The 16,345-nt window shown below is 34.3% G+C and overlaps 1 protein-coding gene and 1 non-coding gene across 2 annotated transcripts; both read right to left on the bottom strand.

Annotated features, from left to right (window-relative positions):
- Positions 1-4,525: 4,525 nt before the first annotated feature.
- On the bottom strand, positions 4,526-8,153 carry LOC105788708 (metal-nicotianamine transporter YSL3). The gene is made up of 9 exons (XM_012615720.2): positions 7,785-8,153; positions 7,596-7,659; positions 7,097-7,480; positions 6,844-7,016; positions 6,652-6,749; positions 6,433-6,567; positions 6,160-6,349; positions 5,966-6,080; positions 4,526-5,879 (listed from the first exon to the last, which is right to left on the bottom strand). Exons 3-9 carry the CDS (start codon positions 7,452-7,454, stop codon positions 4,951-4,953), a joined length of 1,998 nt encoding a protein of 665 aa, XP_012471174.1. The 5' UTR covers positions 7,455-7,480; positions 7,596-7,659; positions 7,785-8,153; the 3' UTR covers positions 4,526-4,950.
- Positions 8,154-15,205: 7,052 nt separating this feature from the next.
- Positions 15,206-15,312, bottom strand: LOC128039315 (small nucleolar RNA R71). The gene has a single exon (XR_008193819.1). It is a non-coding gene; the product is annotated as a small nucleolar RNA R71 (small nucleolar RNA).
- Positions 15,313-16,345: the final 1,033 nt, after the last annotated feature.

Raw genomic sequence — 16,345 nt, 5'->3', positions numbered from 1 at the left:
TTTATCTCTCGACCTTACCAAACTAACTCGGGATTATCAAATTGATTCCTGGTAAGATCTCCTCTCAATCTCACTTATCTTAATTTTCCCTTAAGGGCGTCAATACTAAGTTTTGAAGTCTATTCAATAGTCCAGTTTTTACGATTTAGTCCCTAAACCCAAAAATCAATTACCCATCATTTTCATCAACCAATCACTTGGGATTTATCTACTCATGCTCATATTTGAACCCATTAACAGCAAGAAATAAAAAAGAAACACCATTAACTTAACCTAAAAGAAAAGTGATAAAAACTCAAGCTTTATTGAAAAAGCTTGAGGAACACAATAATGGCAACAAAAAAGGCAATAAAAACACCCAAGATAAGAATTTTAACAAAGGAAATATAACAAAGCTATTGATATTAAACTAATTGATTAAAATGCAAATACAAAGAAGTTTGAAAGGCTTCACAAGTAAATAAATCCTAGCTAAGTAATAACTAAGTTAACTACCAGCCAATAAACTAAGAAAAAAATAGAAATGAGCTAGAAAATAAACCCTAAGCTACGAAGAAGAAGAACTAAACCCTAAAAGATGAAGAGAAAAATGTAAAACTAGCTCATGTGAAGTGTCTCCCTCTCTCAACCAATTTTGGCTTTTTTAGCATTTTTTTACCCAACATTTATGCCCAAAATGACCCTTAGCGTATGTTTTTTATTGGTGTTGAGGTTGGACAAGGTCTACCCTTACAGCCATTTTTTTGTCTCTTTTCATCGAGGGTATCGCGGTACCCATGGTTTGGTATCGCGATACCCATGTCAGTCTTGACTTGGGAGAATCCTTGGAAGTTAGGTATCGCGATACCATTATAGCTAACCTCGATCCTTTTCAATTCAACATTGTTAAGGGTATCACTACTTTTAGGCTCTGATATCGTGATACTCCCTTCTAGATAGCTAGCCTTAATCCTTTTCAATTCAGTATTGTTAAGGGTATCACTACTTCTAAGCTTCGATATCGTGATAATCCCCCTTTTAGGTGATGTTTTCACTCACGTTTGGGCCTTCGATGACTCTCTACAACACTCAATCAACCATTAGGTGCCCTATGGCGCATTTAGCTATTTCGAGCCTCAAAAGTAGAATAAAGCGCACTATTTCACTTATTAAGGAAAAAATGAAAACTAAGTAAAAACACGACAAAAACATGTAAATTGCTTGGAAACAAGCTTTTTAAGCGTAATGGGGAGCCTAATTTGACATATCAAATTACGGCAAATCAATGATAATGATGATCACCAGGTGGAGGAATTTATTTGGTAACCCTGATGTCGATGAGGTTTCGAATGATATCGATGATGAAGGAAAAGGCAATGGTGATACTGCAAAGTCCATTCGTTTAAGAATTAGACTCGTGGCATTGTTATCTAAAACAAGCCTTTAGCCCACATGTTGAGTGCAGATCCCTATGCGGCACATGCATCTGAGTTCCTAGAATAACCAGATATAATACCTTTTCATATATTGTGTAATAACCCGATTTTTAGTGGTACCAAAAATGGTAATTTTGGAACCCTGTTTTCCAATAATCGAGTCAATAAATATTATTTATTAATATTTACGAGCCTATTATAGGGTTTTATTAAATTTTGGTCTAGTAATTTTGTTGATTGAAGTTAATTAGGGTACAAGGACTAAATTGTAAAAAATCATAAAACTTAATCGCTATTGAATTTTATTAGTTAAAAGGCTTGATTAGTAAATGTGTAAGGGTTTACGTAGTAATTTAGCCAATCCCTTAGTTTGGATGGTTAATTCTTAGTTTTAATAAATTATATGTTAATTTTTAATTAAAAATATGTTTTATATGTTTGTTTCATAAAACAATTAAAAAAAATGAAATCACCATATTCATTATTTCTTTCCACCGTCCCAAAAACAAGAAAAGAATAAGAGGAACACCATTTTTGTGTGCTTCAATCGTTCGGCCCTTGCATGGTATGTAAACCAAGCCCGTTTTTTGTAAATTTTATGTTTTTGTGATCCTTGTAGCTTAATCTAGCTAACCTGAGTACTAAATTGTAGAAGTTTCAAAGGTTTTAAAGATGATTTTTTAAGATTTTGGTGGTAAATGGTTGCATGTTAAACTTAGATGTTAAGTAGGACTAATTTGTAAAGTGAGTTTTGTTAGTTTTGAGTTTAAGGACCAAATTGTAATTATGTCAAATTTGACATGAATTTTTGTAATTTTTATTATTTAGGGTTATAAAAGGATAGAATTGAAATCAGATTGAAAATGGGGCTTAAATATGAAAGATATGATAGTTTTGGTTTTAGGGACTAAATTGAATAAAATGTAAAAGTTTGGGAAAAATTTTATAATATGATAATAAAAGGTCATATGCATATATTTAGACATTATAAGGTATTTGAAATTAATTATTATATAGATCAAGATTTGAATAAAATTGAAGATAATCGGGGAAAAGGGAAAATTGTTGAATAATCCCTACAAATTAAATCAACTCATTAGCTGATTTTGTCTGGTAAGTTGCTAAATAATCGAAAAGAATTTCAAATTTTCAGTTAAATGAATCAAGTTATTCGAGTTAACTCAAATTTTTTTAGAATTTCGAGTTCGAATCAAGTTGAGTTTTCGAATTCGAATAACTCAAATAATTCGAATAAATCAAATACCAAACTATAATATTTTACATTTTTACTCCAAACCCCTAAAATTTTTTACTTTCCCCAAAACTTTTACTCCCCTCCCATCCCACCTCCCACCTCCCGTCTACCCCAAACCCATTCCCCCCCCCAAAAAAAAATTTTACTCCCCTATTTACTTTCCCCCAAAATTTTACTCCCAAAAAACTATTTATGTTTCCTCTAAACTTTTACTTCTCGCCCTTTACCCTCAAATCAAAAATCAAAATCATCCAAAAAAAATCCTTAAACCTAAATAGTAATAATTTTATTTATATATACTATTTATATTATTAAATTAAATTTTACATTTTATACTATTTATATTATTGAATTGTTTAATCATATTGAATCTTTATAAATTTTTGTTAAAATTGATTTATTGATGTTGCCATAAAATATTAGTATTCAAAAGTTATGCTCGTATCAATTTCTCATTTTTTCTTTAAGATAATTTTTATTAAAAATCACATTTTTACATTTAATATATTTTTTAATTTCAAAATACATAGTGGCAAGAATCAGAAGATAATTGAAGCAACTAAGCATGTAAAGAAGTTAACCCGTATATAAAAGATTAATAAATAAATTATGAGGGGGTGAAAGTTAATAACAAATTTGATTACGGTGGATGACAGTTGTTACAAAGACCCAAAGTCATTTTTTAAAAATTTAACTCGAACAAATATATTCGATTTAATTCGGTTTGAATTTCATCTCACTCAACTCGATTCGAGAAAATTTCAAATCGAGTTAGGATGATAAAATATAATTCGTCAACTCGATTAACTCAAAATCTTTTCATTCGATTTGATTCGATCGAACGCTCACCCCTGTTTGTCTAACAGCCTTGTCATAAGTGTGTTACTCTCATAAGATATCTTTAATCTCTTTGGGATAAATATTCTCTCCCAATATAATCCTATTTTATCTCATGCTAGTTGAGTCATTTATCACAAAGACAAACGACTTATGACTATGTTTACTTTTTGTCTGTTTTTGAATGATGTTACATACATATCCCAACACACTAGCTTTTGATTTCTTATATATTTGAACTCAGGTTTTACTTACAAAAATGTCTTTATTTGATATAATGTTTGAGAAAGATGTTCAAATCTGGGCAAACTGTGAGTTACCTTCAATTTCAAATGAGTATATCTTCTTAAAACATAATGTAAATATTCATAAATCAGAAAGGGTCCTAATGAATAAGGGAAGGCAGTAGGATCAAAGAATCATAACCTTTTGTGAGGAAGCTTGACGTGATCTTTTAAGTCATTTCTTTCGCCTTTGGGGAGGTGATGACAAATATGATGCTAAAGGGAATTTCTCGTTAATAGCTTATATTCTACCATGGAAGTTGCATTCAAATGAGAATTTTACAGGAAACCCACAAAGCAAAGGCTGAGTTAATTTTGAAGATTTAAACTGACGTATAAGCTTATTATTTTCCTATGAAATATGTGCCACAGGAGCATCCTGATTAAATAGGAATTGGCAAGAAGATCCTTAGATGTGACAACTAGATGTCCTCTTTATGATGGCAAAATTGAATCCTTTAAGCATTTATTTGTTAAATGTGATTTTGCCGAAGTAACCTGATTTGGACTACCATTGTGGTTGAGATTTCAAGCTTTTAGCTTGGAATGGAGCTTTCAATAGCCGCAAAGAAACGATTTAAAAAGAAAAGCTGCTGCTTAAACTTTGTGGGAATTTTTATTTTTTATTTTTGAATTAACTGTGTGGAATTTGGAAAGTGAGGAATTGCATTCGAGTTGTGAGTAAGTTCGGCTGTTTCTTTAAATTAGATGTCCTCATAGGAAAACAGTAAAGCTTTAAGGAAACCTTTTATCCAGCAATACAACTAAAAATAGAAAGCAAAGTTACATATTCTGAATCATTTGTGGGATGTTGATGTTTATTCTTCACCTAAACTGACTTCTTATTACAATTTTGTTTTTCTTACTGACATACATCAAAACTAACTATTCCTGCCACTTCAGCCTCAAATAATTGCATGTCAAATTAGACCAGCTTAGAGATCTATATATATGCGTGTGTGATTGTCTGTGTGTGTGTGTGTGTGTGTGTGTCTCAATATTGCCTTTTACCTAGCACTCAAAGACAGCTTGTGTATCAGACACTATACTGGTCGGTAATAAGTTGAATGCATATCCAACTACTACATTCGATTTATGCTAAATGTAGCTAACAAAGCCTCTGTCTTTATTCTACCTCTATATGTCTTAGGAAATAAGTCTACGTCGATGCGAAGAAGCTCATGCAGATTGGAGGACGAACCTTAAACAAAGCAAGAATAGATGAAGGAAGAAGCCACAAGCCATCTCCGCAGATCAAGCCGGATGCAACAGCAGGAACCATCAAATCAGCCTTCTTGCCATTTAGCTTGTGCCATGCAAACACGACCAAACTCCCCACACACATATCAATAGCAAAATAAGCACCGACAAGGAAAGGCACGGCCATTGCCATTGGAAGTGGAACCCATTTCCCAATGTTTTTGGGGCTAAAATCTCTCAACAAGTTGGCTGCTATGGCAAAGGCAAAAAACCCATAGCAGAGCTGCAAACAGTGGTGGGGTAGTGCCGAGAAGCCTTGCACACCTAGAATTGCCATATTTCGATAAATGAGAGCATATGGTGCTTTATATTCACCATCAGGGTTCCCCACATCGAAAGCTTTATAGAAGAGAAAGAATGTAAGAGGAGCTACAACGCAGCCAATGGCAGTTCCGATTGCCTGACTGACAAGCATGGTTCTTGGAGAAGTGAGAGTTAAATGACCAGTCTTAAAATCATGCATCAAATCGGAAGAGATAGAAACAATGGACTTAATCAGTCCACAACCAACAAGTCCAGCAACCACACCATTTTCCTTTCCGGACATGGCAGCAAGCACAAAGAGGGCTACTTTTCCATAATTATAGGCCATGTTCATGTCAGTTAGACCAGCACCATAAGCGTTGCAGAAACTTAGAGAGGGTGCGAGGATGTAAGCAACAACTATATAGTACCATTTCAGCTCAGGGAACATTAGAGGGATTACAACGATGGAAATTATTGAAAAAATGGTGTACCCTGCACATGCTACCCAAATTGGAATGTTCTCTCTTACAAATAGTTCATTTCGTTGAAGATCGATCTGTTGCTGCTTCTGCTCATGGGAAACTACATAACAAGCAAAGGAAGTTAGTAATGTTGTGGAGCGTGTCAAATCATGAAGTTAGCCACATTTTATGAAGTTGATGGCTTACATATTTTAAGGCTTCTAACGTTCACATTGGTATGAATGCCTCTAGCAATCAAAAATAGTATCTTCAGAAAATTGTAGAGCCCGTCGCCTAGGATTAAAGCAATAGAAATGAAAACCTGCATGATATATGGAAACTAGTGTGAAATGAGTACAAATATTGGTGCCAAGATATAATTAAGGGAAAGCTCCATGGACCTTGTAACCATTTAGACTCTTCATGCTGCTTTCTGGTAAAGTTGCAGGGAACCACTCTCCCTTGAGCCCACCTATTAGTGGCCACATTACTCCCCAAGAAAGCACTGCCCCAAGAAGCAAAGATAAATTTACAAGATGTGAACATATCATTCCTGCTCCTATGTAAGTCATGCTGAAATCAAAGTAAAACCTGCAAATTTGAATTGTTCCAATCAATCATTATGGAAACATGATCACATCACATGGAGAAGATAATAAAACTAGAGAACGCACGAATTTTTCCATGCTTTCAAACCAAATGTAGGAAACTGAGCAAATCCGCATTTATCTCCACCGGCATAAAACCACTGGAAGAAGGCCCAGAGGAAACTAAGAGAAAAGAAATTCACAAACCCATGAACCTGCTTCCTGCAAGATGAATCAGTACATAATTGAGTTCTCCCACACTCACAAGCTGCCAAATGGATATGGATTCAGAATTTATTTTCATACTTAGCTATCTTGTCTCCTTTAGGAGTATGAAATCCATTAATGAGAACAGCAGTAGCAGTTCCACTTGGATAAGACAACTTGTAGTCAATTATCATGATCTGAGAGAACCAAAAAAAAAAAAAATGGAAATCATGCTTGACCACTGGGATTATTATATGTTATGGTCAAAAGAGAATCAATCAATACACATGCCTTTCTCAGTGGAACTAATGCCAGAAGACCAACAAAGCAGCTCACAAAGAGAAAACCAACCATCCAACCAATCCCAGGTTCCTTGATGCTCCAAGGATTATTGCCTTCTGTACCAATGCCTGCTTGCTCATATGTCTTCCTGTTTAAACCCAATAGATAAGACCCAAAACCACCTGCATCCAATAATCAATAAAATTTACCAAACAGGAAGAGAACATGAATTGCATAATAACAAATAAAAGAAGGCATATACCTCCAACAGCAATACTATAACAAGCAACCGCACAGGTCTGAATTATGGTATTCTCTTGTCGGGTAAATGGAGTTGAAACAATTCCAGCCTTTTGAAGCAGCTTCGTCCAAGACCTAATAAATACAAAGGCAAGAAGAGCAGCCGAGGCATTGAGGTTGGGTACTAGCCCTGTTGTGAGGTTGAGTTTCATTACTATCACACTGTATATGATCCCAATAAGAAGGCTAGCAACCAGTCCTCGAATGGTTATCTGTTTCATCCAGGGAGCAATCCTCTTCAACTCCTCTTGTTCATTGTTCATCTCTTCTGAATCTTGTCTCTCAACTCCCTCAATCTCCTTCATCTCTTCCATGTTCATCGTTCCCAATGGCAGTGGGATAAAATCTGGTCCAATTCATCACAAAAACCTCATTTTCATGTCCTGATCAAAGTTATATATATAAAAAGAAAAGTGCAATGAAACTACATCGACAGCCTATGCAGCCATGAAAATTCTTACCTCAGCAAAGACCAGACCTTGGAAAAAAATCTTGCACACAGCCTCAAATCTGGTTCTTCAAACTCTTCACCGTTATATGACAAGTAGAATTCATTAAACAACGTCAAGTTGGGCTTTGCTTTTCTGGTTTTCTTAGCGTAATTTTAGAACATACCATATGAACAACACAATAATGAGCTCATTTCTGACCTTATTGATAGTTGACCCTCAAAAAGCTGCAAATACAACAAGATATTCAAAATATCCAAATATAGTGTAAAACACCCAAAGGACAATGAGCAAGCCACAAGCCCCAGAACAAAGGAAAAGCCAAAATTCTCAATTGAATGTAATAAAACAGGGCATTCAATTCAGAATCTGAACCAAGATGACCCCCAAAATCAGCGATTCAAAGAATTCGCAGTTTGGGAAACAATCGCTTAGTTTCTATATAAAGCAAGCAGAGGTTACCAAACCCAACCGAAGGATTTAGTGGCAAGATTTTCATGTACTGTAAATGTAGTACAAACATGGTTTGCAGTACATTGGTTAACCATCTAACAGTGGACGTCCCAACATTTGAACAAATGTTTGGCTATAAATTTCGATCCTTTACGTTGACTCCCAACAAAAATGCAAGTCTTTCTAGAGCGATGGATTAGAAGCAATGGGTGTGGGGCTTTTTATGATGGGACATTCAGTCAAATCAATCAGAAACTCCAGTGTTTGAGACAGTGGGGGCTGTTGTTGTTGTTCACCCAATAGCGCTCTGATCAAAGCTTGGCCTTAGATGTTGTTTTCGAGCGTGCTTCTAACGCGCTCTCTAAACAGATAGGCTTTGCCATTCAACAATTCCAGGTTGTACCGTGTTGTTGTGTACTCCAATGTTGGTTATTTTTGTGGAATTTTGGTTTTAAATGGTAAAAATAGTAAAATAATAACAATCACATCGTAGTTGGGATAGATTTTAGTAAACCATTCCCTTTCTCTTTTTATAATAAAAATTAGTATACTTCCCACCCAACCACTTCACCTTTAAATACCATTCCACCAAAATAATAAAACTTTAATACTAAAATATGTTCAATATATTTATATTTTTACTTAGTTTTATATTTAAAAATCTAGATCTAATTGTTACTATCGTTAAATATTTTCTATTAAATTTGTAAGTGTGACATTTTGAAACTAAAACTATTTATTGGGCAACCATGTAATAAGAAACCGACATTATAATGAATTTGAATTTCATGAAAAATTTTAACGATATTAATAATTTTTAAAACTTACGTTAGCATTTTAATTAGAATAAAATATTTAAACTAAGTAAGATTAAGTTACTAAATTATGTCAAGAATTAAAATACAAAATTAAATCTTAAATTTGAGCATAATATAGATATCAAAACTCAAATTTAACTATTTTTATATAATTTTGAAAAGAAAATTGTGCATTTAGACAAGTGTCGATGCATGAGCAGTTTTTTATATAAGAGAAAATTCTCATATGGTTAAAAACTAAAATTATATAACAAGTATATTTATAAAAATAAGGTTTTGTTTGAAATGATATCTTATGTTTAAATTTAATTGTGCATGTGTTTTTTATATATAAAAGATATAAAAATAAAAAAATTATATAATTTACTTTGTAAAGAAATGATGTTTTAGTCAATACTCATTAATGCTCAATTGACTTGTGGCATCAATTCAATCAGTAATATAGATAAAATAGTATCATGAGTCAATTGAACACCAACTCAATTGGAAAATAAATAAAATATCTTTCTATATATAAAGTTATATTATTACGAGTGTATTTTTATCTTTCCAATTTTCATATAGAATCAACAAAACTAAATCATTGTAAGTTTTGAACCCATGGCATAATAAAATTTAAACAGTTACAATATGTTTAGTTTGATGGAATAAAATAAAACTGGAATAAAATATTATTTTGTGGGAATAGAATAAAATTGTAATAAAATAAAACGTATATAACAATAGTTTGGTTGGTTAAATGGAATAATCATGTAATAACTATTAAATTATTTGGTTGAATAAAATAATATTCTTGAATAGGAAGAAATAGACTAAAATAAAATATTTTTTAATATAAAATTTTACATTTAGATAAAAATATTTTATTTATATTATTGATATCTTATAAAACTTTTAAATTCATTATATTTATTAATAAAATAAAACATTATTATAAAATTAAATAATTTAAAATATAATCATATTTTTAATGTAAAATAATATTATCATTATTTATTACATATATAAAAGGATGAGTTTGGAAGAAAATTTAAACCGATGAAAATACCCTTTGACCAACATTATTATGTGATAATAATAAAAGTAATATTGATTGAATTTTTTATTTTTTATTTTTGTGACAAAAAGAGTACTTAAAGTAATAACATAGTCTAAACCGTCCCCCTTAGCAGGGAGACGTGTCCTCTCTAAAGATGTGCCAAATGTGCCAGTGACTAATCCGCGTCAGAAATTGATGAATTCTCCTGATCAAATCAAAATTAGAGCCATTTAAAGGCCTCTCTTGAATAACTTTAACTGCCTCAATATTATCAGTTTGAATGAAAACGCTATTATAGCCACAATCAATTAAGAGAACCAAGCCATCCAAGATGCCCCAAAACTCAGCATAAAAAACAGAACGGTCCCCAAATATCTATTAAATCCCAAAATCCACTCCCTATCTTGATTTCTTGCTATTCCCCTCGCTGCAGCAAATCCAACTTCATTCCCGATAGACCCATTCGTATTCAAACATGCCCGATTGCCACCTAAATGAGGACATGATGACATACCTTGTGACGTAATCGATGTGTTCTTATTAAGAGAGACATATTGCCTTGCCCAACTGTATCACACATTGATAATTTCATTAGCATTCCAGGTAACCCCCTGAAAAATGACGAGATTACGATTCTTCCAAAGGCGCCACGCAATAATCCCAAATAGACATTGCCAGTCTACATCTCCTAAGCACCAATCCTACTGAATCTGCAAGCTTAAAACAAGTCATTCTTGTAAACTGCTTGAATAGAACTTGTTATACCATTCAATTGGAATTAAAAGATCTCAAATATTCTTTGTTGTAGTACAACCTCTAAGAACATAAAGAACATCTTCGGAAACATGACCACAAACCCCACAAGTCAAATCAAGCCTAAGCCCCTGCGAACCATTTCCTCTTTAGTAAGCAACCGATGTTTGAAAACAAGCTAAATGTAAAACCTAACCCATTGGAGCCCTTGAAATTTCTAAGGAATATGCCACCTTAGATCTTTCGGGTTACACGATCCTTCCCGTAATTTCCCATGGGCACTCTTGAGTGAAAAACAACATGTCGAGTTACCCCCCAAATGAGCCTATTAACCCTTACTGTCAAATGGGAAGGTGGAATCCCTACAATCCTTCAGATTATATCTTCTGGTAACTAAAATTGGAAGACATCAATGTTCTACTTGCTATTACCTGTAACCATATCACTCAGCAGGCAGTCCATATCAAAAGTATAGTGATCGAGAATTAAGTTAGACAAAGGCCCCACATTTGGAATCCATATGTCGTACTAACATCCGATTTTATTCTCATCTCCTACTGACCAAAGTAATTTTTCTCTAATAAGTTTCCAGGTCCTTGTTAGGGCTTTCCTAAAAAATGAACATCTTCTACGTGAAAGCGTTTCCGTAATTCATTTGGAATTCCATACTTGGTCCGTAAGACCTGGACCCAAAGAGCTTTCGAATCGAATGTAATACTAAAACCCAACTTCATCATAAAGGATGTGTTGTGATCTTGCAACTTTTGAAATCCTAGTCCACCATGGTTTTATGGTTGACAAACATTATCCCAGCTAACCAAATCCAACTTTTTTCCACCACTAGAAGCCTTTCAAATGAACTGTCTCACCATTTGTTCGATTTCCTCACAGAGTCCTTTAGGAATCATCATTGACTGCATGAAGTAACTAGGAATCAACATAAATACTAACTAAGCCAGAGTGGCCCTCCTCGCTAACGATAATTTCTTAACATCCCAGCTTTGCAATCTACTCTGAAGCTTATCAACAATAAAACATAGAGTGTTGGGAGTTACTCTATTATGAAAGAGAAGGTACTCCCAAATATTTTCCCAGATTCTGAACTTTTTGAAGCCCAAGGATATTACATAGGCTCTCCGCCAAATCGCCGTCAACTCTATTTGAGAATTAAATATTAGTCTTATGAGCATTGATCTTATGACCAGAGTAATCATAGAAACTGTTTAACACTTCTTTCAATAATCTAACTTGAATTTCCTTAGCTTGAAAGAAAATAATAAAATTGTCTACAAAAAACAGATGAGAAAGTGGGGGACTCGAACGGGACAATCAAACAGGAGCTATTGTCCGAAATTAATTTTCGAGAGGATACTATGTCTGAGCCACTCTATGCACAAAACAAAGAGGCAAGGAAAAAATGGGCATCCCTGTTGAACGCCTCTAACCAGACGAAACTTCTGGGTTGGAGTTCCATTCCACAGAATCTGCATGACAGAAGTTGTAATGGAGGACATAATAACATTACGAAGTAAGTTAGGAATACCTGCAACTTGGAGGGAGGCATCAATGAATTCCCATCGCACTCAATCATAGACCTTCTCGAGATCAATTTTAATAGCCAACCATTTTCTATTTTTCTACTTACTTTTCATAAAGTGAATTACTTCCTCTACAATGATAATGTTGTTCATGGTACTTCTGCTTGCAATAAACCCTATCTGCTCTTGGCCAATAATTCTCAAGAAGATAACTTTAAACATATTAGCTACAACTTTTTTAATTAACTTGTAGAGAACCAAACACAAGCTTACAGGCCAAAATTCTTAAGGTTTTATTCAAATCCGAATCAACATTCCCCTTCAAAAATCTTCTTAACCCACCAACTCAATCTCATTGACTTCGAAAGAAAAGAGCATAAAAACCATTACTACCCAGAGTTTTTAAAGGGCCCATGTCAAACAAAGTTGTCTTTAGTTTCTCATCAGAGACTGATTTACTTAATAACTGAATCTCCCCACCTTCAAGTTTCAGAAATGAACTAGAAGGTAGGTGGAAACACGAAAATTTATGTGTTTTTACATGCCCTTTTTAACTTAAAATCATGTTATTTCGGTCAAATTCTTGTCGAAAAATAATTAAATATTATAAAATAATTAAATTATGTTAAAAATATGAACATGATGACTTTGAATTAATTTTATAGTTAATTTTGATTAATTTTGACTATTTTCAACAGATTCGCACAAAGGGCAAAAATTGGCTCGGCAGATAATGCTCGAAGAATAAAACCGAAAAGTAATTTAAAGTATCGAGGAAAATTTATTTCCAACTAAGATGGTCCAAAAATGTGTGTTAATTCATAATATAATTAATTTTAATTTATTCCCAATTTAATTTGGGCTAAATAAATTATTATTAATTAATTATGGAAAAAAAGAGTCCAGTTGAACCGCATTGGTGGAACCGAATCTAGTGAACCGAACTAGCCACAAATTGGGCTGCCCAGACCCGTTCATATGCTGACCCAAATCAGCATTTTACCTGACTAAATAAACTTGCAAAGAAGCCCTTGAAGAACTTTCAACCTTGCATTCAAACCCCTCCAAAAAATGCGGCTTTATGGATTTGCCCCAGGCTATTTTTAGCAAAGTTGAATCTCTCAACATTGCCATGTGTGTGGCTAGCCAAGGGGGGTCTCTTTGGCTGATGGAATTTTCTATTTTTAGCAGCCACAATCAGCTACAAAATCCACCCCTTGCTGATCATTCAACTCATCCTTCACACTCTTATTCTCTCTTCTCCTCTCTCACTTTCTCTTAACTTTTCCTTCCCATTTTCCCTTTTGTTCAAGTGCCGATTTCTTCTCTTGGGAAACAGGTCCACATCAGCCATTGTTGAGCAACAATTAAAGTGTTCATAAGCCACCTTGATAGCCGAGGACAATGGAGAACGAAGAACGGAGAAATCAGTCAAGCCGTGGAGAAACACCGGATTTGCTTCTTGTTCCTTATCTCTTTAAATTTTGTTGTTGTTTTGAAAAACATGTTTATGAATATTTATGTTATTGAAATGGTTATTTTAATCAATCTAGCTTGAATTTAATCCGTGTTGGGTTGATTATATTTTGCCTGCTTGAATTATTGAAATTGTGTTTGTGCTGTTATAGGCCTTGGTAAGATGCTTGATTAAGTAAAAGCATGCCAAAGTTATTCTTGCAATATTAATTGTTAGATAACTAATGAATTAATTATTAAATCGTATTGAAATTGTAATTAGTCTACACAATACTTAATCAGTGCATGTTTATTCTTCTAAGGTAGCTGAAGTTAATTTAGCATTGTATTTGGCGATATAGATGCCTTGTATAACCTGCAAGATTATTGTGATTAAATTGTTTCAAGATAGAAATACTCTGTTACCTCACATAATCTTTTGTGTGCTTATTAAATCGAGTTAATTGTTTGAATTGACATAGGGATATGTTCAAGAGATTGATTAATTTAATAAGTATGTATGAGCAGTAGTTCGCAAATTACCGAGTTGCAGTGAATTTGTTCGTAACAGTGTAAACATAAGTTTAATAATTCTAAGTTAAAGGAATGTAATTAATCCAACACAATTATATAATCTTGATTAAACCTTATTTGAAATCGTGCATTAGAACCTTTTTATTTTTATTTTGTTTCTTTACTTAGTTTTTAACCCTTAGTTTTTAATCATCTTTAAACCAAAATATTTTCTATCACCAAAGTGTTTTAACATTAATTTCATAAATATTCTTTTTTACAGTCCCTGTGGGTACGATAACTCGATATTTACTTGTCACTTTATTACTTGTTGTGATTGTGTACACTTGCACATTTTCGTCGTTCCAAGTTTTTGGCGCCGTTCCCGGGGACTATTTTTTTTTTAAAAAAGCCATTATTTGTGAATCTGTTTTTATATTTTTGTTTATTTATTTTCCTGTTTAAATCTTTACTTACTTAATCTTCCTGTAATTATTTCAGGTGTTTATGAGTATTGACCAAATTATCGACTTACTCCCTGTGGACCTTGAAATAGAACGAACCTTTCGACAGCGAAGAAGACAAGCGAACCAGAGAAGGACCGAAGAGATAAACTTTGAGAATATGAATCAAGGAAACGGAGCAAACCTTGCTCAGAATCCTATCCTTATTGCTGATGATAGGGATAGAGCTTTACGACAGTATGTCGTGCCAATATTTAACGATCTTAATTCGGGTATTAGGAGACCCAAAATTGAGTCACAACAATTCGAGCTGAAGCCAGTCATGTTCCAGATGCTTCAGGCTATGGGCCAATTCAGTGGAATACCTACTAAAGATACTCATATTCACTTAAGACTATTTATGGAAGTTAACGATTCTTTCAAGTTAGCTGGAGTACCCGAAGATGCATTACGACTGAAGTTGTTCCCATATTCGCTAAGGGACAGAGCTCATGCCTGGTTGAACTCATTGGCACCGAACTCTATTTCTACATGGCAAGAGTTAGCCGAGAGATTCCTCATGAAGTATTTCCCACCAAGAAAGAATGCCAAGTTGAGGAATGAGATCACTGCCTTCCAACAAATGGATGATGAGTCCCTGTATGAGGCATGGGAAAGGTACAAAGAGTTATTACGAAAGTGCTCTCATCATGGAATCCTACATTGCATTCAACTTGAGACATTCTATAATGGTCTCAACGCTCATACGAGGATGGTAGTGGACGCCTCTGCTAATGGTGCTATCATTTCTAAGTCTTATAATAAGGCTTACGAAATTATTGAGAAGATTGCCAACAACAATTATCAATAGCCAACCAATCGAGCAGCGTCAAGAAGACAAGTCGCTGGAATACAAGAAGTGGACACTCTCACTTCACTCGCATCTCAAGTATCTTCAATATCCTCAATGATTAAAAATCTTACCACTAATGGGTCTAACAGTTTTGCAGCCCAACCACGTAACCAATTTGAGAATATAGCCTCTGCGTATTATAGGGAATGACATTTGTTTGAAGAATATCCATCAAACCCTGAATTCGTATATTACATGGGTAACCAAAACCAAAATCGAAGGAGGCAAGGACCGCAATCCAACTTTTATAACTCATCGTGGCGAAATCACCCGAATTTTTCCTGGAGTAACCAATGGGCTGGAACCAGTAACACTTACGCCCAACTTAGACCAACTCAGCTGCCTAGTTTCCCTCAACAAGTTCAGAAACCAACCCAAGCAAAACCATCCAATAGCTTAGAGAATCTATTGAATGCATACATGGCGAAAAACGACGCCGCTCTAAGGAATTTAAATAATCAAGTGGGCCAGCTTGCGACTGAACTCAAGAATCGACCACAAGGTGCTTTACCTAGTAACACGGAGAATCTGAGAAATCTGGGGAAGGAACATTGTAAACTGTTGACATTGAGGAGTGAAAAAATAGTAGAGCCCAACACCGTCGAAGTTGAAAAGGAGCCAGCTGACGCTCAAGATTCAGAAGAAGTTCAACTAAGTGTTGAAATTCCAGTTTCACCAGAACTAGAATCTGTGAAACCCGACAAAGTAACCTCAGGACCAGCTAATTCTGACCAACTAACAATGTCGTTAGATGCAGAATTATCGCCAAAGACGAATCAACCAGAATCAGTCCCAGTAATGAAACCACCACCACCCTACCCTCAAAGACTTTAGAAA

This window comes from Gossypium raimondii, chromosome 2, assembly GCF_025698545.1.
Source record: "Gossypium raimondii isolate GPD5lz chromosome 2, ASM2569854v1, whole genome shotgun sequence".
Taxonomy (NCBI): Eukaryota; Viridiplantae; Streptophyta; class Magnoliopsida; order Malvales; family Malvaceae; genus Gossypium; species Gossypium raimondii.
Note: the sequence above shows the minus strand (reverse complement) of the source record. Positions and strands in the feature narration are given on the sequence as shown.

Bases quoted from the DNA above. Each gene is read 5' to 3' on its own strand.
- LOC105788708 (XM_012615720.2), bottom strand. From the start codon at position 7,454: ATGAACATGGAAGAGATGAAGGAGATTGAGGGAGTTGAGAGACAAGAT. The intron at 7,017-7,096 runs GTATATGCCTTC...TATTGGATGCAG, and splicing joins TTATAGTATTGCTGTTGGAG to GTGGTTTTGGGTCTTATCTA. The intron at 6,568-6,651 runs GTATGAAAATAA...TTCATCTTGCAG, and splicing joins AAAGGAGACAAGATAGCTAA to GAAGCAGGTTCATGGGTTTG.